Source organism: Mustelus asterias, unplaced genomic scaffold (genome assembly GCF_964213995.1).
Source record: "Mustelus asterias unplaced genomic scaffold, sMusAst1.hap1.1 HAP1_SCAFFOLD_443, whole genome shotgun sequence".
Taxonomy (NCBI): domain Eukaryota; kingdom Metazoa; phylum Chordata; class Chondrichthyes; order Carcharhiniformes; family Triakidae; genus Mustelus; species Mustelus asterias.
The window spans coordinates 244,281-263,898 of NW_027590396.1; the positions used below are offsets into that span (position 1 = coordinate 244,281).

Below are 19,618 nucleotides of genomic sequence, written 5' to 3' on the forward strand. Positions count from 1 at the left end.
TAGCACTGCTGCCTCACAGCACCAGGGACCCGGGTTCAATTCCCCACTTGGGTCACTGTCTGTGTGGAGTTTGCACATTCTCCCCGTGTCTGCGTGGGTTTCCTCCGGGTGCTCCAGTTTCCTCCCACACTCCAAAGATGTGCGGGTTAGGTTGATTGGCCACGCTAAAATTGCCCCTTAGTGTCCTGGGATGTGTGAGTTAGAGGGATTAGTAGGATAAATATAAAAATTTAAAAGTAAAGTTTGCTTATTAGTCACAAGTAAGGCTTACATTAACACTGCAATGAAGTTACTGTGAATTCCCCTTAGTGGCCACACTCCGGCGCCTGTTCAGGTCAATGCACCCTAACCAGCACGTCTTTCAGACTGTGGGAAGAAACTGGAGCCACCCGGAGGAAACCCACGCAGACACGGGGAGAACGTGCAGACTCCGCACAGACAGTGTGGATTCCCAAGCAGGGAATCGAACCCGGGTCCCTGGTGCTGTGAAGCAGCAGCGCCAACCGCTGTGCCACCCCGTGGGGTTACGGGGATAGGGCCTGGGTGAGGCTGTTGTCATTGCAGGCTTGATGGGCCGAATGGCCTCCTTCTTCACTGTAGGGATTGTATGATTCGTTCTATAGTGCTCAGGGGGTGGTGGGGAGAGGGGAGGGGGTGGTATTGGTCAGGTTTCTTTCGGTTTTGCCCACTCCCGTTTCCCCCCTGTGCTGCCCCAACTCTTGCCTGGGGTAAAGGGTCTACAGGCACTCTTTCCTCCTCACCCCTCCGGCAACTCGCACAGAGGTCCACCCTCAGTGTAAGCAGTTTGGACAGTGAGGTTTTGTCGAAGGTGTTCCTCTCTCCACAGGTGCTGCCCGACCTGCTGAGTTTATCCAGCGTTGGCTGTTTTTAGGTCAGTTTTAGGTTCACAGTAGCTTCACCTGACATCCACAATGTCCCTGGATAGGGATACGGAACAGAAACTGGCTGATTTGCTTCACTCTCTAGCCCAGGGATACCAAGACCAATGGAAATGTCCTTGGCAGATGTTTTTTTTTACATGTAGTCATATCAGCAAAGAAGCTTCTGGTTGGTGAGCCTCATTGGCCTTGACAGAGCAGTTTGAGACGGCGCCAATCTGTCGAGTTTCAGAGCAGACATTTCCTTTACTGCTGAATCTTATCTTCTCACTGTGTCCTGTTTCCCCCATCACCCCTACGCTCACTGACCCACACTGGCTCCCAGGCCAGCAAATCTGCCCATTTAAAATCCTTGCATTTAACTGAATCCACACCCTTCCTCCAGCTTTCTAATGCCCAGAGCCCCTCCAACTCCGACCCCTTGCGTAGCCCCTGTCCCTTTGTGCCGTCATTGACAGCCGTGCCCTTAGTCAGGGCCCTTCTTTCTGCAGTTCTCTCCATAAAGAGGGAACTGAATGTATTATCTCCACATTTGCAGATGATACAAAGTTGGGTGGGAGGGTGAGCTGTGAGGAGGATGCAGAGATGCTTCAGCGTGATTGGGACAGGCTGAGTGTGTGGGCTTCTGCATGGCAGATGCAGTATAATGTGGATAAATGTGAGGTTATCCACTTTGGTAGCAATAATAGGAAAACAGATTATTACTTGAATGGGTGTAAATTGAGAGAGGCGGATACTCAGCGAGACCTTGGAGTCCTCGTGCATCAGTCGCTGAAAGTAAGCGCGCAGGTACAGCAGGCAGTGAGGAAGGCAAATGGTATGTTGTCCTTCATAGCGAGAGGATTTGAGTATAGGGATAGGGATGTTTTGCTGCAATTGTATAGGGTGTTGGTGAGGCTACACCTGGAGTATTGTGTGTAGTTTTGGTGTCCTTATCTGAGGAAGGATGTCCTTGCTATAGAGGGAGTACAGCGAAGGTTTACCAGGCTGATTCCTGGGATGGCAGGTCTGTCATAGGAGGAGAGACTAAGTGGGTTAGGATTGTATCCACTGGAGTTTAGAAGAGTGAGAGGGGACCTCATAGAAACTTATAAAATTCTGACAGGGTAGATTCAGAAAGAATGTTCCCGATGGTGGGGGAGTCCAGAACCAGGGGTCATAGTTTGGGGATAAGGGGTAAACCTTTTAGAACGGAGGTGAGGAATTTCTTTACCAGAGGGTGGTGAATGTGTGGAATTCACTCCCACAGAAAGTAGTTGAGGCCAAAACGTCTGATTTCAAGAAGAAATTAGACATCGCTCTCGGGGCTAAAGGGATCGAGGGATATGGGAGGATCAGGATATTGAATTCGATGATCAGCCGTGATCAAAATGAATGGCGGAGCAGGCTCGGAGGGCCAAATGACCTACTCCTGCTTCTAGTTTCTATGTTAAACATCTGCACCTGTCTACCTCTGGCTCCTTCATCACAACCCTTAAAGCCCATCTCTGGTCAAGCTTTTTGTCACCCTTCCTAATACTTTCCCTGGTTCAGAGGCCACTGTGTGAAGTGCTTCAAGGTGTTTTTTGAGGTGAAATGTGGCTGTAAATACAAGTTTGTTGATATCACCCGTCTGTGATAGCACACTGATGAGGCGGTCGGTGCTTTCAGGACTATTTGGTTTTACGTGATCCACAGGAACACAGAGGGAAAGCCCAGAAGGCACAGTGGGTTAGCACTGCTGCCTCTCGGCTCCGGGGACTCGGGTTCGATCCCTGGCTTCAGGTGACTGTGCGGAGTCTGCACGTTCTCCCCCCGCATCTGCGTGGGTTTCCTCCGGGTGCTCCGGTTTCCTCCCACACTCCAAAGATGTGCGGGTTAGGTAGATTGGCCGTGCTAAGTTGCCCTTAGTGTCCCAAGATGTGTAGCTTAAGGGGCGTAGCGGGGTAAGTACATGTGTTACAGGCGTAGGGCCTGGGTAAGGTGCTCTGTTGGAGAGTCAGTGCAAAGTAATCCCACATATCCATCTTGCATTTTGGAACAGTGAGGATAATACAGGGTCAAACCTGTGCTGTAAGTATGGAGTAATGTACAGATGCTGCAAGATCTTAAACTGAGTCTCTCTCGTTCTACTACGAACTGAGATTTTATTACCATATTCCCAAATAACACCCCATGTCTCCACACCAATAATTACTGCAAGATCTCTTTCAGAGAAGGATATACCCTTAATGCAGCAAAACAGGAGTAAATCTAGCTTCCAGTCTTCAGACTCCAGAGACAGGAAAGGATAAGTCTCTCTCTGCTGCTTCGAGAACAGCATCTGAAGAACGAAGCTGGAATTCTCTGTGAAAACATAGCTGTCCCCAGTCATATGACCTGACCTGTCAGTTATCCCAATCAAGCTTTACTCTGCAATTCCAGGGGCCAACAGAACACTGCATTAGTTCAGATTAAAACAATGTCAATTATACTGCTTCAGTAACGATAGAGGACACCGGCTACAGACAAACTGGCACCGACGAAATGCTAGGGACTGCTAGAAACATCCTGCAGAGAAATGTGATTTAAAATACATTTCTTAAAGGCGCAGTATCATCACATGACACAACTGCTCAAAAGGTAACAGAGTGACACCATCAAATATATCGCCCAGCCTATAGAGCCCTCTACCTCCTCCAGATACCAAAACCGTGCTCCATGACACTGGGTGGGAAATCCGGAATACCCTGAATGGGGGAAAGAGTGGAAGTCAAATTGGATCTTCCCTCTAACTCGCAGACTATCATAGAAATCATAGAAACCCTACAGTACAGAAAGAGGCCATTCGGCCCATCGAGTCTGCACCGACCACAATCCCACCCAGCACCCAGCCCTACCCCCATATCCCTACATATTTTACCCGCTAATCCCTCTAATCTACGCGTCCCAGAACACTAAGGGGCAATTTTAGCATGGCCAATCGACCTAACCCGCACTTCTTTGGACTGTGGGAGGAAACCGGAGCACCCGGAGGAAACCCACGCAGACACGAGGAGGATGTGCAAACTCCACACAGACAGTGACCCAAGCCGGGAATCGAACCCAGCTCCCTGGAGCTGTGAAGCAGCAGTGCTAACCACTGTGCTACCGTGCCACTATCCCCCAAGCTTTCAAAGTGTTAATATCAATAGGGTTATCACACTTATCTAGCGTAGCCTTAGGATCCCTGAGAAATAAAAGTGACTGTAAGGATTGTAAAGACTGACCAGTTTCATGGGGTGGCACAGTGGTTAGCACGGCTGCCTCACAGCGCCAGGGACCCGGGTTCCATTCCTGGCTTGGGTCACTGTCTGTGTGGAGTCTGCACGTTCTCCCCGTGTCTGCGTGGGTTTCCCCCGGGTGCTCCAGTTTCCTCCCACAGTCCGAAAGACGCGCTAGTTAGGGTGCATTGGCCGTGCTAAATTCTCCCTCAGCGTAACCCGAGCATGTGCCGGAGTGTGGCGACTAGGGGATTTTTACAATAACTTCATTGCAGTGTTAATGTAAGCTGACTTGTGACTAATAAATAAACTTTTAAGTAGGCTTACATTAACACTGCAATGAAGTTACTATGAGAATCCCCTAGTCGCCACACTCCGGCGCCTGTTCGGGTACACTGAAGGAAAATTTAGCACGGCCAATGCACCCTAACCAGCACGTCTTTCAGACTGTGGGAGGAAACCGGAGCACCCGGAGGAAACCCACGCAGACACGGGGAGAACGTGCAGACCCCGCACAGACAGTGACCCAAGCCGGGAATGGAACCCGGGTCCCTGGCGCTGTGAGGTAGCCGTGCTAACCACTATCCCCATATACCAGCCCCTTAAAAACGACATACCTACCTCCCTTTGCCTTTCACACAGCTCTGTAAATTACAAGGTAGATTCTGAGGAACCAACACTGCTGCTCCTCAACCACTGATCGAGAAAGAAGTGAAAATCACCTGTCCCACCCAGTCCCTCCCGGGTTTGAGGTGCTCTCTGTCGTCCAGATGAGTTTTTTGCAACAAACCTATGTTGACTTTCTCCTTCCTCAGAAAAGACAACATTTTCTTTCTTTTAATAGAATGATGAATTCCCCGTAGATTCCAGGAGCAAATCTTTCATGTAGTTACTGCCAAGGTTTATTCAGTCGCAGAGGATGCAAGATATTAGCTATCCTAACATCTAATTAGGAATTAATTACCTAATTAACAGCCAAGGATTTTCTCGCCACACTGGAGTGTGCACCACAAAATACTTCCTCCATCTCCAGCTTGACCGGAGGAACCATTGATACAATACGTCTCTTCCCAGGATATATCAGAGTCCCTACAGTGCAGAAGGAGGCCATTCGGCCCATCGAGTCTGCACCGAGCACAATCCCACCCAGGCCCTATTCCCGTAACCCTGCTAATCCCCCTGACATTAATTTAGCATGATGTGAAGATGCCGTGCATCTCCATGCAGAACCCATGCAGACGCTACGACAACGGATGAATGAACACCGCTCGACAATCGCCAGGCAAGACTGTTCTCTTCCTGCGGGGGAGCACTTCAGCGGTCACGGGCATTCAGCCTCTGATCTTCGGGTAAGCGTTCTCCAAGGCGGCCTTCACGACACACGACAGCGCAGAGCCGCTGAGCAGAAACTGATAGTCAAGTTCCGCTCACATGAGGACGGCCTAAACCGGGATGTTGGGTTTATGTCACACTGTCAGTAACCTCCACAGCTTGCCTTCTGGACTTGCTGGCTGTCCTGTCTGGAGACAATACACATCTCTTTAACCTGTGTTTAATGCTCCCTCCACTCACATTGTCTGTATCTTTAAGACCTGGTTGGCTGTAGAGATTTGCATTCTAATCAGTATTCTGTAACTTGAGTTTGTGTCTCTGTGCCCTGTTTGAGAGCAGATATCCACTCCATCTGACGAAGGAGCAGCGCTCCGAAAGCGAATGGTATTTGCTACCAAATAAACCTGTTGGACTTTAACCTGGTGTTGTTAAAACTCTTACTGCATTAATTTAGCATGGCCAGTGCACCTAACCTGCACATCTTTCCGATGGGGGGGTAACCGGAGCACCCGGAGGAAACCCACGCAGCCACGAGGAGAACGTGCAGATTCCGCACAGACAGTGACCCGAGGCCAGGAATCGAACCCGTGCCCCTGGCGCTGTGAGGCAGCAGTGCTAACCACTGTGCCACCGTGCCCCCGGGAATCGAACCCGTGCCCCTGGCGCTGTGAGGCAGCAGTGCTAACCACTGTGCCACCGTGCCCCCGGGAATCGAACCCGGGTCCCTGGCGCTGTGAGGCAGCAGTGCTAACCCACTGTGCCACCGTGCCGCCCCATTATGAGCCCTGAGTTGGGATGAAAGAAAGTGTGAGCAATGTCAGAGCTGACGGAAAGGAGACTATTCCCGTATTTGAATGGTGTGACCACCCCTGGTGTGGTGGGACCTCTCACCTTATGGAGAGGTAGTTTCCACTGGTGGGGGAATTGTTCACCAAAAGGAGACGGCTTGAACGGAACCGGCCAAAGCACCAGAAATAATCCGAGGAAACAAACAGATGGCCAGAAGGGCCACTTGCTGCATTCCTACACTCTGCACCTGTGAATCATAGAATCCCTACAGTGCAGAAGGAGGCCATTTGGCCCATCGAGGCTGCACCAACTGTCTGACAGATCATCCCACCCAGGCCCATCAACGTAACCCCCCGCTATTCCCCCTAACCCACACATCTTTGGACACTAAGGGTCAATTTAGCATGGCCAATCCACCTAACCAGCTCATCTCTGGACTGTGGGAGGACCGGAGGAAACCCACGCAGATTCTGCCATTTACACATTCTGGTCTCTGAATGGACACTCCTAGCACCATTCCGAGCCTTTAACGTCACCATTTATATTCCCTTTGTCTTTTAGCTTCTGCTATTCCTATCAGTTACAGACCCCCCCCCCCCCCCACCCTTGCAGTATAACTCTTGTCCGATTTTCTTTGTCTTCAACTCTGACGAAGGGTCATCCAGACTCAAAACGTTGGCCCAATTCTCTCTCCACAGATGCTGTCAGACCTGCTGAGACTTTCCAGCATTTTCTGTTCCAGATTCCAGCGTTCCGTGTTATTTTGCTTTTATCTTAATGATCTGAGGGAAGTGTTTTAATCTGGAGGGCGACAGCCTGAAGGTGGAGGCAAAGAGTCAAGAGTTATTATTCCCAAAAGTAATTGGATAAATGCTTCAGGGAGGGAGTTTTTTTTGTTTTTTATTCATTTGTGGGACATGGGCGTCGCTGGCTGGGCCAGCATTTATTGTCCATCCCTAGCTGCCCCTTGAGAAGGTGGTGGTGAGCTGCCTTCTTGAATCGCTGCAGTCCATGTTCTGTGCGTTGACCCACAATGCCGTTAGGGAGGGAATTCCAGGATTTTGACCCAGCGACTGTGAAGGAACGGCCGATATATTTCCAAGTCGGGATGGTGAGTGGCTCGGAGGGGAACTTGCAGGTGGTGGTGTTCCCGTGTATCTGCTGCCCTTGTCCTTCTAGATGGAAGTGGTGGTGGGTTTGGAAGGTGCTGTCTAAGGATCTTTGGTGAATTGCTGCAGTGCATCTTGTAGATAGTACACACTGCTGCTACTGACTAATGGGACAACTCTTTGAACGGGCTGGCATGATAAATTCTAAAGTAAAGTTTATTTATTAGTCACAATTAAGGCTTACATTAACACTGCAATGAAGTTACTGTGAAAATCCCCTAATCGCTACACTCTGGCGCCTGTTCGGGTACACCGAGGGAGAATTTAGCTCAGCCAATCCACCCTAACCAGCACGACTGTGTGGGAGGAAACCGGAGCACCCGGAGGAAACCCACGCAGACACGGGGAGAACGTGCAGACTCCACACAGACAGTGACCCGAGCCGGGAATCGAACCCAGGTCCCTGGCGCTGTGAGGCAGCAGTGCTAACCCACTGTGCCACCGTGCTGCAGGAATTCTATGCAGGAACTGACCACTGGTCTGTAAATCCTGCCTTATTATCCTTGTAACAGATGCACGGGAATGTTGTTTATCCCTGAAAGGTTTTGCATCCCTTTATTCTAACCAAAGTACCGTGTGTGCATGAGCAGGGATGACAGTGACATGTCTGAGAGACCTGGAACCAGAGCTACCTTCCATACATGGAGGCAGTTCTGCAGGTCAGTATCGCCATCAGCAGGAGCAGGGTGGCACTGCAGCTGCTCAGCATCCACCAGGTCAGACCCATAGTCGCCAGACCTTCGCTCTGTTCAATCCTTCACGCTTGCCTCTTAAATCCATTTACACTGAACGCTTCAGCAGCTGCCAGCGTGGTTTACTCCATAACTCCTCTGAAAAAACAGAGTAATATAGTGCCCTTCACGATCTCAGGACATTCCAAAACTCTATACTGTCGATTAAATACTTTTGAAGTGAAGTTACTGCGGTTATATCAGAAATATCGCAGTCAATTTACGCAAAGAAAGCTCCAGCAAATACCATAATAATGGTCAGATCATCTTTTATTTGTGATGCTATTTGAAGGGTAAATAATGCAATGGAATCTTTTACACTCACCTAGAGGAGCAATAGAAGTGTCAGTCTCATCTGACAGCAACTCCCACAGTGCGGCGCTCCCTCAGTGCTGGCGCTCCCTCAGTGCTGGCGCTCCCTCAGTGCTGGCCCTCCCTCAGTGCGGCCCTCCCACAGTGCAGCCCTCCCTCAGTGCTGGCCCTCCCACAGTGCGGCGCTCCCTCAGTGCGGCGCTCCCTCAGTGCTGGCCCTCCCTCAGTGCGGCCCTCCCACAGTGCGGCCCTCCCTCAGTGCTGGCCCTCCCACAGTGCGGCGCTCCCTCAGTGCTGGCGCTCCCTCAGTGCTGGCGCTCCCTCAGTGCTGGCCCTCCCTCAGTGCGGCCCTCCCACAGTGCGGCGCTCCCTCAGTGCTGGCGCTCCCTCAGTGCTGGCCCTCCCACAGTGCGGCGCTCCCTCAGTGCTGGCGCTCCCTCAGTGCTGGCGCTCCCTCAGTGCTGGCCCTCCCTCAGTGCGGCCCTCCCACAGTGCAGCCCTCCCTCAGTGCTGGCCCTCCCACAGTGCGGCGCTCCCTCAGTGCGGCGCTCCCTCAGTGCTGGCCCTCCCTCAGTGCGGCCCTCCCACAGTGCGGCCCTCCCTCAGTGCTGGCCCTCCCACAGTGCGGCGCTCCCTCAGTGCTGGCGCTCCCTCAGTGCTGGCGCTCCCTCAGTGCTGGCCCTCCCTCAGTGCGGCCCTCCCACAGTGCGGCGCTCCCTCAGTGCTGGCGCTCCCTCAGTGCTGGCCCTCCCACAGTGCGGCGCTCCCTCAGTGCTGGCGCTCCCTCAGTGCTGGCGCTCCCTCAGTGCTGGCCCTCCCTCAGTGCGGCCCTCCCACAGTGCGGCGCTCCCACAGTGCTGGTGCTCCCACAGTGCGGCGCTCCCTCAGTGCTGGCGCTCCCACAGTGCGGCGCTCCCTCAGTGCGGCGCTCCCTCAGTGCTGGCGCTCCCTCAGTGCGGCCCTCCCACAGTGCGGCGCTCCCACAGTGCGGCGCTCCCTCAGTGCTGGCGCTCCCTCAGTGCTGGCGCTCCCTCAGTGCTGGCGCTCCCTCAGTGCTGGCCCTCCCTCAGTGCTGGCCCTCCCTCAGTGCTGGCCCTCCCTCAGTGCTGGCGCTCCCTCAGTGCTGGCCCTCCCTCAGTGCTGGCGCTCCCTCAGTGCTGGCGCTCCCTCAGTGCTGGCGCTCCCTCAGTGCTGGCGCTCCCTCAGTGCTGGCGCTCCCTCAGTGCGGCCCTCCCACAGTGCGGCGCTCCCTCAGTGCGGCGCTCCCTCAGTGCTGGCCCTCCCACAGTGCGGCGCTCCCTCAGTGCTGGCGCTCCCTCAGTGCTGGCCCTCCCACGGTGCGGCCCTCCCTCAGTGCTGGCCCTCCCACAGTGCGGCGCTCCCTCAGTGCTGGCGCTCCCTCAGTGCTGGCGCTCCCTCAGTGCTGGCCCTCCCACAGTGCGGCGCTCCCTCAGTGCTGGCGCTCCCTCAGTGCTGGCGCTCCCTCAGTGCTGGCGCTCCCTCAGTGCTGGCGCTCCCTCAGTGCTGGCGCTCCCACAGTGCGGCCCTCCCTCAGTGCTGGCCCTCCCACAGTGCGGCGCTCCCTCAGTGCTGGCGCTCCCTCAGTGCTGGCGCTCCCTCAGTGCTGGCCCACCCACAGTGCGGCGCTCCCTCAGTGCTGGCGCTCCCTCAGTGCTGGCGCTCCCTCAGTGCTGGCGCTCCCTCAGTGCTGGCCCTCCCACAGTGCGGCGCTCCCTCAGTGCTGGCCCTCCCACAGTGCGGCGCTGGCCCTCCCACAGTGCTGGCGCTCCCTCAGTGCTGGCCCTCCCACAGTGCGGCGCTCCCTCAGTGCTGGCCCTCCCACAGTGCGGCGCTCCCTCAGTGCTGGCGCTCCCTCAGTGCGGCGCTCCCTCAGTGCTGGCCATCCCACAGTGCTGGCCCTCCCACAGTGCGGCGCTCCCTCAGTGCTGGCGCTCCCTCAGTGCTGGCCCTCCCACAGTGCGGCGCTCCCTCAGTGCGGCACTCCCTCAGTGCTGGCGCTCCCTCAGTGCGACGCTCCCTCAGTGCTGGCGCTCCCTCAGTGCGGCGCTCCCTCAGTGCGGCGCTCCCTCAGTGCTGGCCCTCCCACAGTGCTGGCGCTCCCTCAGTGCTGGCGCTCCCTCAGTGCGGCGCTCCCACAGTGCGGCGCTCCCACAGTGCGGCGCTCCCTCAGTGCTGGCCCTCCCACAGTGCGGCGCTGGCCCTCCCACAGTGCGGCACTCCCTCAGTGCTGGCCCTCCCACAGTGCGGCGCTCCCTCAGTGCTGGCGCTCCCTCAGTGCTGGCGCTCCCTCAGTGCGGCGCTCCCACAGTGCGGCGCTCCCACAGTGCGGCGCTCCCTCAGTGCTGGCCCTCCCACAGTGCGGCGCTCCCTCAGTGCTGGCGCTCCCTCAGTGCGGCGCTCCCTCAGTGCTGGCCCTCCCACAGTGCTGGCCCTCCCACAGTGCGGCGCTCCCTCAGTGCTGGCGCTCCCTCAGTGCTGGCCCTCCCACAGTGCGGCCCTCCCTCAGTGCGGCGCTCCCTCAGTGCTGGCGCTCCCTCAGTGCGACGCTCCCTCAGTGCTGGCGCTCCCTCAGTGCGGCGCTCCCTCAGTGCTGGCGCTCCCTCAGTGCTGGCCCTCCCTCAGTGCGGCCCTCCCACAGTGCGGCGCTCCCTCAGTGCTGGCGCTCCCTCAGTGCTGGCCCTCCCACAGTGCGGCGCTCTCTCAGTGCTGGCGCTCCCTCAGTGCTGGCGCTCCCTCAGTGCTGGCCCTCCCTCAGTGCGGCCCTCCCACAGTGCGGCGCTCCCTCAGTGCTGGTGCTCCCACAGTGCGGCGCTCCCTCAGTGCTGGCGCTCCCACAGTGCGGCGCTCCCTCAGTGCGGCGCTCCCTCAGTGCTGGCGCTCCCTCAGTGCGGCCCTCCCACAGTGCGGCGCTCCCACAGTGCGGCGCTCCCTCAGTGCTGGCGCTCCCTCAGTGCTGGCGCTCCCTCAGTGCTGGCGCTCCCTCAGTGCTGGCCCTCCCTCAGTGCTGGCCCTCCCTCAGTGCTGGCCCTCCCTCAGTGCTGGCGCTCCCTCAGTGCTGGCCCTCCCTCAGTGCTGGCGCTCCCTCAGTGCTGGCGCTCCCTCAGTGCTGGCGCTCCCTCAGTGCTGGCGCTCCCTCAGTGCGGCCCTCCCACAGTGCGGCGCTCCCTCAGTGCGGCGCTCCCTCAGTGCTGGCCCTCCCACAGTGCGGCGCTCCCTCAGTGCTGGCGCTCCCTCAGTGCTGGCCCTCCCACGGTGCGGCCCTCCCTCAGTGCTGGCCCTCCCACAGTGCGGCGCTCCCTCAGTGCTGGCGCTCCCTCAGTGCTGGCGCTCCCTCAGTGCTGGCCCTCCCACAGTGCGGCGCTCCCTCAGTGCTGGCGCTCCCTCAGTGCTGGCGCTCCCTCAGTGCTGGCGCTCCCTCAGTGCTGGCGCTCCCTCAGTGCTGGCGCTCCCACAGTGCGGCCCTCCCTCAGTGCTGGCCCTCCCACAGTGCGGCGCTCCCTCAGTGCTGGCGCTCCCTCAGTGCTGGCGCTCCCTCAGTGCTGGCCCACCCACAGTGCGGCGCTCCCTCAGTGCTGGCGCTCCCTCAGTGCTGGCGCTCCCTCAGTGCTGGCGCTCCCTCAGTGCTGGCCCTCCCACAGTGCGGCGCTCCCTCAGTGCTGGCCCTCCCACAGTGCGGCGCTGGCCCTCCCACAGTGCTGGCGCTCCCTCAGTGCTGGCCCTCCCACAGTGCGGCGCTCCCTCAGTGCTGGCCCTCCCACAGTGCGGCGCTCCCTCAGTGCTGGCGCTCCCTCAGTGCGGCGCTCCCTCAGTGCTGGCCATCCCACAGTGCTGGCCCTCCCACAGTGCGGCGCTCCCTCAGTGCTGGCGCTCCCTCAGTGCTGGCCCTCCCACAGTGCGGCGCTCCCTCAGTGCGGCACTCCCTCAGTGCTGGCGCTCCCTCAGTGCGACGCTCCCTCAGTGCTGGCGCTCCCTCAGTGCGGCGCTCCCTCAGTGCGGCGCTCCCTCAGTGCTGGCCCTCCCACAGTGCTGGCGCTCCCTCAGTGCTGGCGCTCCCTCAGTGCGGCGCTCCCACAGTGCGGCGCTCCCACAGTGCGGCGCTCCCTCAGTGCTGGCCCTCCCACAGTGCGGCGCTGGCCCTCCCACAGTGCGGCACTCCCTCAGTGCTGGCCCTCCCACAGTGCGGCGCTCCCTCAGTGCTGGCGCTCCCTCAGTGCTGGCGCTCCCTCAGTGCGGCGCTCCCACAGTGCGGCGCTCCCACAGTGCGGCGCTCCCTCAGTGCTGGCCCTCCCACAGTGCGGCGCTCCCTCAGTGCTGGCGCTCCCTCAGTGCGGCGCTCCCTCAGTGCTGGCCCTCCCACAGTGCTGGCCCTCCCACAGTGCGGCGCTCCCTCAGTGCTGGCGCTCCCTCAGTGCTGGCCCTCCCACAGTGCGGCCCTCCCTCAGTGCGGCGCTCCCTCAGTGCTGGCGCTCCCTCAGTGCGACGCTCCCTCAGTGCTGGCGCTCCCTCAGTGCGGCGCTCCCTCAGTGCGGCGCTCCCTCAGTGCTGGCCCTCCCACAGTGCTGGCCCTCCCTCAGTGCGGCGCTCCCTCAGTGCTGGCGCTCCCTCAGTGCGGCCCTCCCACAGTGCGGCGCTCCCTCAGTGCTGGCCCTCCCACAGTGCGGCGCTCCCTCAGTGCTGGCGCTCCCTCAGTGCTGGCGCTCCCTCAGTGCGGCGCTCCCACAGTGCGGCGCTCCCTCAGTGCTGGCCCTCCCACAGTGCGGCGCTGGCCCTCCCACAGTGCGGCGCTCCCTCAGTGCTGGCCCTCCCACAGTGCGGCGCTCCCTCAGTGCTGGCGCTCCCTCAGTGCGGCGCTCCCTCAGTGCTGGCGCTCCCTCAGTGCTGGCGCTCCCTCAGTGCGGCGCTCCCACAGTGCGGCCCTCCCTCAGTGCTGGCCCTCCCACAGTGCGGCGCTCCCTCAGTGCTGGCCCTCCCACAGTGCTGGCGCTCCCTCAGTGCTGGTGCTCCCTCAGTGCGGCGCTCCCTCAGTGCTGGCGCTCCCTCAGTGCGGCCCTCCTACAGTGCGGCGCTCCCTCAGTGCTGGCCCTCCCACAGTGCGGCGCTCCCTCAGTGCTGGCGCTCCCTCAGTGCTGGCGCTCCCTCAGTGCTGGCGCTCCCTCAGTGCTGGCCCTCCCACAGTGCGGCGCTGGCCCTCCCACAGTGCGGCGCTCCCTCAGTACTGGCTTTGAAAGAGTGCAGAGGAGATTTACCAGGATGCTGCCTGGTTTGGAGTGTCGGTCTTATGAGGAAAGGTTGAGGGAGCTGGGGCTGTTCTCTCTGGAGCGGAGGAGATTGAGGGGAGACTTAATAGAGGTTTATAAAATGATGAAGGGGATAGATCGAGTGAACGTTCAAAGACTATTTCCTCGGGTGGATGGAGCTATTACAAGGGGGCATAACTATAGGGTTCATGGTGGGAGATATAGGAAGGATATCAGAGGTAGGTTCTTCACGCAGAGAGTGGTTGGGGTGTGGAATGGACTGCCTGCAGTGATAGTGGAGTCAGACACTTTAGGAACATTTAAGCGGTTATTGGATAGGCACATGGAGCACACCAGGATGGTAGGGAGTGGGATAGCTTGATCTTGGTTTCAGATGAAGGTCGGCACAACATCGTGGGCCGAAGGGCCTGTTCTGTGCTGTAATGTTCTATGTTCTATGTTCTATGTTCTTTCCTCATAAGACCTACCCTCCAAACCAGGCAGCATCCTGGTAAATCTCCTCTGCACTCTTTCCAGCGCTTCCACATCCTTCTTATAGTGAGGTGACCAGAACTGCACACAATATTCCAAATGTGGTCTCACCAAGGTCCTGTACAGTTGCAGCATAACCCCACAGCTCTTAAACTCCAACCCCCTGTTAATAAAAGCTAACACACTATAGGCCTTCTTCACAGCTCTATCCACTTGAGTGGCAACCTTTAGAGATCTGTGGATTTGGACCCCAAGATCTCTCTGTTCCTCCACAGTCTTCAGAACCCTACCTTTGACCCTGTAATCCACATTTAAATTAGTCCTACCAAAATGAATCACCTCACATTTATCAGGGTTAAACTCCATTTGCCATTTTTCAGCCCAGCTTTGCATCCTATCTATGTCTCTTTGCAGCCTACAACAGCCCTCCACCTCATCCACTACTCCACCAATCTTGGTGTCATCAGCAAATTTACTGATCCACCCTTCAGCCCCCTCCTCTAAGTCATTAATAAAAATCACAAAGAGCAGAGGACCAAGCACTGATCCCTGCGGCACTCCGCTAGCAACCTGCCTCCAGTCCGAAAAGTTTCCATCGACCACCACCCTCTGTCTTCAATCAGACAGCCAGTTACCTATCCAATCGGCCAACTTTCCCTCTATCCCACACCTCCTTACTTTCATCATAAGCCGACCATGGGGGACCTTATCAAACGCCTTACTAAAATCCATGTATATGACATCAACTGCCCTACCTTCATCAACACACTTAGTTACCTCCTCAAAAAATTCTATCAAATTTGTGAGGCACGACTTGCCCTTCACGAATCCGTGCTGACTATCCCGGATTAATCCGCATCTTTCTAAATGGTCGTAAATCCCATCCCTAAGGACCTTTTCCATCCATTCTGCTCAAATATCTTATGGTAATTTTGCTCCAAAGAAGAGTCCTATTTAGACGCGAAACATTAACTCAGTTTCTGTCTGTACTGAGGCTGCCAGACCTGCTGAGCTTTTCCAGCATCCTCTGTTTTTACTGAGGGTAATTTTGACTTTAGGCAGTGGAGCAAAGCAGATTATGTTCAATTGGCTGTGTGTTATTTTAGCTGCTTGGTTGAAGCCAATATAAAAGGCAGCTGTTCAAAACTACCTGATTTACACTATTGCAGCGAGTCAGAGTTACTCCTATTCTCTGTAAAAAGAGACAAGTGCTCTTATTCTGTATCTGCTTGTCTAATATATCTCCTCTTTGGAGTGTGTGTGTTTGAGGGAGTGAGTGTGTCTGATTGCGTGTGTGTGTGTGTTTGAATGTGCGCACGTGTGTCTGTGTGTGTCCGTGTCCAGCCCTCACCAAGAGCTGCCACTCCCTCTCTCTGCGAAAGCTTAAATTGTGTGACGGGAAGGAATTGAAACTCCGCTGTTTTTCCTCCCACGCCATCACCAGGACGGGGTCCTGCTCGGAGCAGTCGGAGCGTACGATTGGAATGGAGCGGTGGTGAAGGAAAGTGCCTCGGGTAAAGTCATTACCTCAAGGGAAGCCCTGAGCCAAGAGTTCCCCAAAGCTTTAAAGAACCATGCAGCCTACCTGGGTAAGCGTTGTCCAGCTCACTGTGCCGTGGAATCCCGTCCCAATCACTGCCCGCTTGCTAATTATTATTCATTCTTGGAGTGAAACCTGTGTCTGTTTTAACTCCAGTGACAATACCGGGCGTCATGAGATTATCGCGATCCTCATTTTCCTTTCACAAAGTGTTCCCCCCTCTCCTATAAGAGATAGACATCATGATGGCACAAAGAAAGGCTCCTCAGCCCATCTAGCCCCAGGCTATCTGGAGTTCTACCCATCTGGTGTTCAGTGAGAGGCAGAGTTTTGGGACTATGCTTTGTGGTCGATAGTAAGTCTGTGGTGGAGTTAGCCCCTTCTTTCAGTAGCTGAGTGACGGTGAGCGGGGGCGGGGGGGGGGGGGGGGGGGCGAGTTTTATAAATGGAGCTCCTGTTCCTAAAAGGATGTGGAAGCTTTGGAGAGAGCGCAAAGAAGCTTCGTTCACCAGGATGTTCACCTGGTCTCGAGGGTGTTGGCTCTAAGGAGAGGTTGAGTAAACTAGTACTGTTTTCACTGGAAAGACGGAGGATGAGGGGAGACCTGATAGAGGTCTCAAAAATTGAGAGGCATAGACAGAGTGGATAGTCCGAGGCTTTCCCCCCCCTAGGGTGGAAGTGTCAATTACTAGGGGGCACAGGATTAAAGTGAGGGGCAAGGTTTAAAGGAGATGTACGAGGCAAGTTTTTTTTAAAAAAACAGAGGGTGGTGGGTGCCTGGAACTCGCTGTCGGGGGAGGGAGTGGAAGCAGATACGATAGTGGCTTTTAAGGGGCGTCTGGACAAATACATGAATAGGATGGGAATAGAGGGATACGGTCCCCGGAAGGGTAGAGGGTTTTAGTTCAGTCGGGCAGCATGGTCGGTGCAGGCTTGGAGGGGCCGAAGGGCCTGTTCCTGTGCTGTAATTTTCTTTGTTCGTTCTTTAAGGGCGATGTGTGGGGGAAGTTTTTCACGCAGAGGGTGGTGGGTGCCTGGAACGCGCTGCCGGAGGAGGTGGTGGAAGGAGGAACATTAGCAACATTTAAGAGGCACCTGGATGGATAGATGAATCGGGAGGGAATAGAGGGATATGGATCGAGTATTGATTATTATTAGTATTATACCCTAACCCTAATGCAGAAGGTTTTTTTAAAACTTTAGTTAGGGCATCATGATTGGTGCAGGCTTGGAGGGCCAAAGGCCCAGTTCCTGTGCTGTACTTCTCTCTCTTCCTTGTCCTCTGTCAGGCGAGCACCTGAGGCCTGAAATATCGGTGGTTGGTGTTCAGGACTAAGCGCTGTAGCCGTTGCGTGATCTGCTGGAGCTCGGGCTGAGTGTGTTCTCCCCGTTGCAGGTTACACTGTGTCGTCTCTGAGGCGGAGGGACGGTCAGCGTGTCTACGTGGCCGGGGCCCCAAGGTTCAAACACAAAGGCAAGGTTATTCTCTTCAACCTCGACAAAGGAGGAAACCTGACCGTTCATCAGTCCCTGATTGGAACACAGGTGGGGGTGCGCGCGCTGCCTCACATTCACACGCGGGCGCGTTGGCTGCAGCTTTCTGACTGCCGCTGAGTGAAGGGGAAGCCGCCTCTCTCCGTCCCCTAGGGATCGGCCCCCACGGCTGATCCAACACATGCTCAAGGAAATGCTAGCCTAGTGGAGTTACTTATCCACCTCCCCCCCCCCCGCTCATTACGATCTGATGACTGACGCCGTTTTTCCTCGTCGCCTGTGTAGTAAATTTGGGGCAACCTGTTACGCCTCCAACAAGAACATAACAGGTCCAGGGTCTGACAGAACTAATACACAAGTCTACTCTCTTCCTCTCCCTGTCGCCAACTGAGGGTCCTCCCTATCTCAGGACACGCACCCCTCCTCATTCCCGAATGGATAAGTTTCCCACGTGGCCTTTCCATAGGATCTGACCTGGTCACGTGGCCCTCAAAGGATCGCCTCCTTAAAGGGGCCACGATACCACACCGAGACTATGCAACCTTGTAATTTAACCCGATAAGCCTAGATGCTGCACTGCTGTCTGGTATATCTGAGGAGCAGTGTCCAAACCTGAAGGTGCTCCACATGAGATCGGAACGAGGCTCGTTCAGCTGAAGCATCACTTTCTTCCCTGTCATAATTCCAACCCTCCTGAGGTAAAGGCTGTTCCTTCAGAAGGAACTCTTCAAAATGCAGCTAATGAAAATACAACAAAACTTATAAATCAAAGAAAGGGTTTAATAAAGAAACTTCAGTATGCCAACATCGAGGGCCGAAGGGCCTGTACTGCGCTGTAATGTTCTATGTTCCAAACCTGAGGCCTCATCCTGGGCCATTCCAAGCTCCCCACAATTCTACATAGTTCCTTATTTATAGTGAGTCAGCTGGTCAGCTGACTGTTACACGCTCTGTAATTGGTTCCATGGTTTACTGGGTCAGCTGACCCTTACATCTTGTTCCCATTGGTCACACTACATCCAATACAAAGTTGTCACCCGTTACATTCTAACAAAGGCCAACATACCATTAGCCGTGGCCAATTCTGCCCTTCTAAACTTGGCACAGTGGTTAGCACTGCTGCCTCACAGCGTCAGGGACCCGGGTTCAATTCCAGCCTCGGGTCACTGTCTGTGTGGAGTCTGCACGTTCTCCCCGTGTCTGCATGGGTTTCCTCCGGGTGCTCCGGTTTCCTCCCACACTCCAAAGGTGTGCGGGTTAGGTGAATTGGCCGTGCTAAATTGCCCCTTAGTGTCAGGGGGACTAGCAGGGTAAATGCATGGGGTTATGGGGATAGGGCCTGGGTGGGATTTGGTTCAGTGCAGACTCGATGGGCCGAATGGCCTCTTTCTGCACTGTAGGGATTCTATGATTAAACGTGGGAATATTGAAGTCAGCCTTCAACATGCTGCCGAGGGATAGACCCTGGAGCTTGTGTTTTTTAAATTCATTCCTCTGCCATGGGTGTCTCTGGCTGGGCCAGCATTTATTGCCCATTCCTAGTTACACTTGGGAGAGCAGTTAAGAGTCAACCACATTGCTGTGGCTCTGGAGTCACATGTAGGCCAGACCGGAGTAAGGACGGCAGATTTCCTTCCCTAAAGGACATCAGTGAACCAGATGGGTTTTTCTGAGAATGGGTCATCAGTAGATTCTTAATTCCAGATATTTATTTTATCAAATTCTAATTCCACCATCTGCCGTGGCGGGATTCGTACATAAATCATTTCCACATTCACTCTGACCCCATTCTGCTCAATGTACGCTTTGTAAATCAGATTATCCGCAAGGCTTTGGCATTCGAGGAAATATTTTATATTATTCCCTGGTTCAGTGTGGGCATTTTCAGTTCGAACAGATTAGGAAATCTGTTCTCTGTGATAGAACCCCTGCGGGGAGGAGGGGGGGGGCAAGTCTGATACCAGGGTAAGTGACCAAAGCTGCTGTGTTACAGATCGGATCGTACTTTGGGAGTGAGGTTTGCCCGGTGGATGTGAATGGTGATAATGTGACAGACGTATTGTTGGTCGCAGCGCCCATGTACCTTGGAGCCAGCAGCAAGGAAACTGGGAAAGTATATATTTACACAGTCCAGGAGGTAAGCAGAGAGCGGAAGCTTCTGGTCTTGTATCAAGTTATCTACCACAGCACGTGTCTGTTTACTCACCCACACATGTGCAAACACACATGCACACACACGCACATGTGCACACACAGGCACACATACGAGCATACACACACCACGCACACACACACACTCGCGCACACACCACACACGCCACACGCGCCTCACACCGCGTGAGCACTGCATGCACGCACGTGCACGCACACACATGTGCAAA

The 19,618-nt window shown here is 55.6% G+C and overlaps 1 protein-coding gene across 1 annotated transcript in view; it reads left to right on the plus strand.

Moving 5' to 3' along the window:
* The window catches only part of itga10 (integrin, alpha 10), a 177,623-nt gene that overhangs the window by 75,205 nt on the left and 82,800 nt on the right, over nt 1–19,618 (plus strand). The window contains exons 11-13 of the mRNA XM_078204773.1: nt 15,648–15,792; nt 17,140–17,288; nt 19,231–19,374. Of these exons, the coding sequence (XP_078060899.1) occupies nt 15,648–15,792; nt 17,140–17,288; nt 19,231–19,374 (438 nt within the window). The remainder of the gene's footprint in view (nt 1–15,647; nt 15,793–17,139; nt 17,289–19,230; nt 19,375–19,618) is intronic.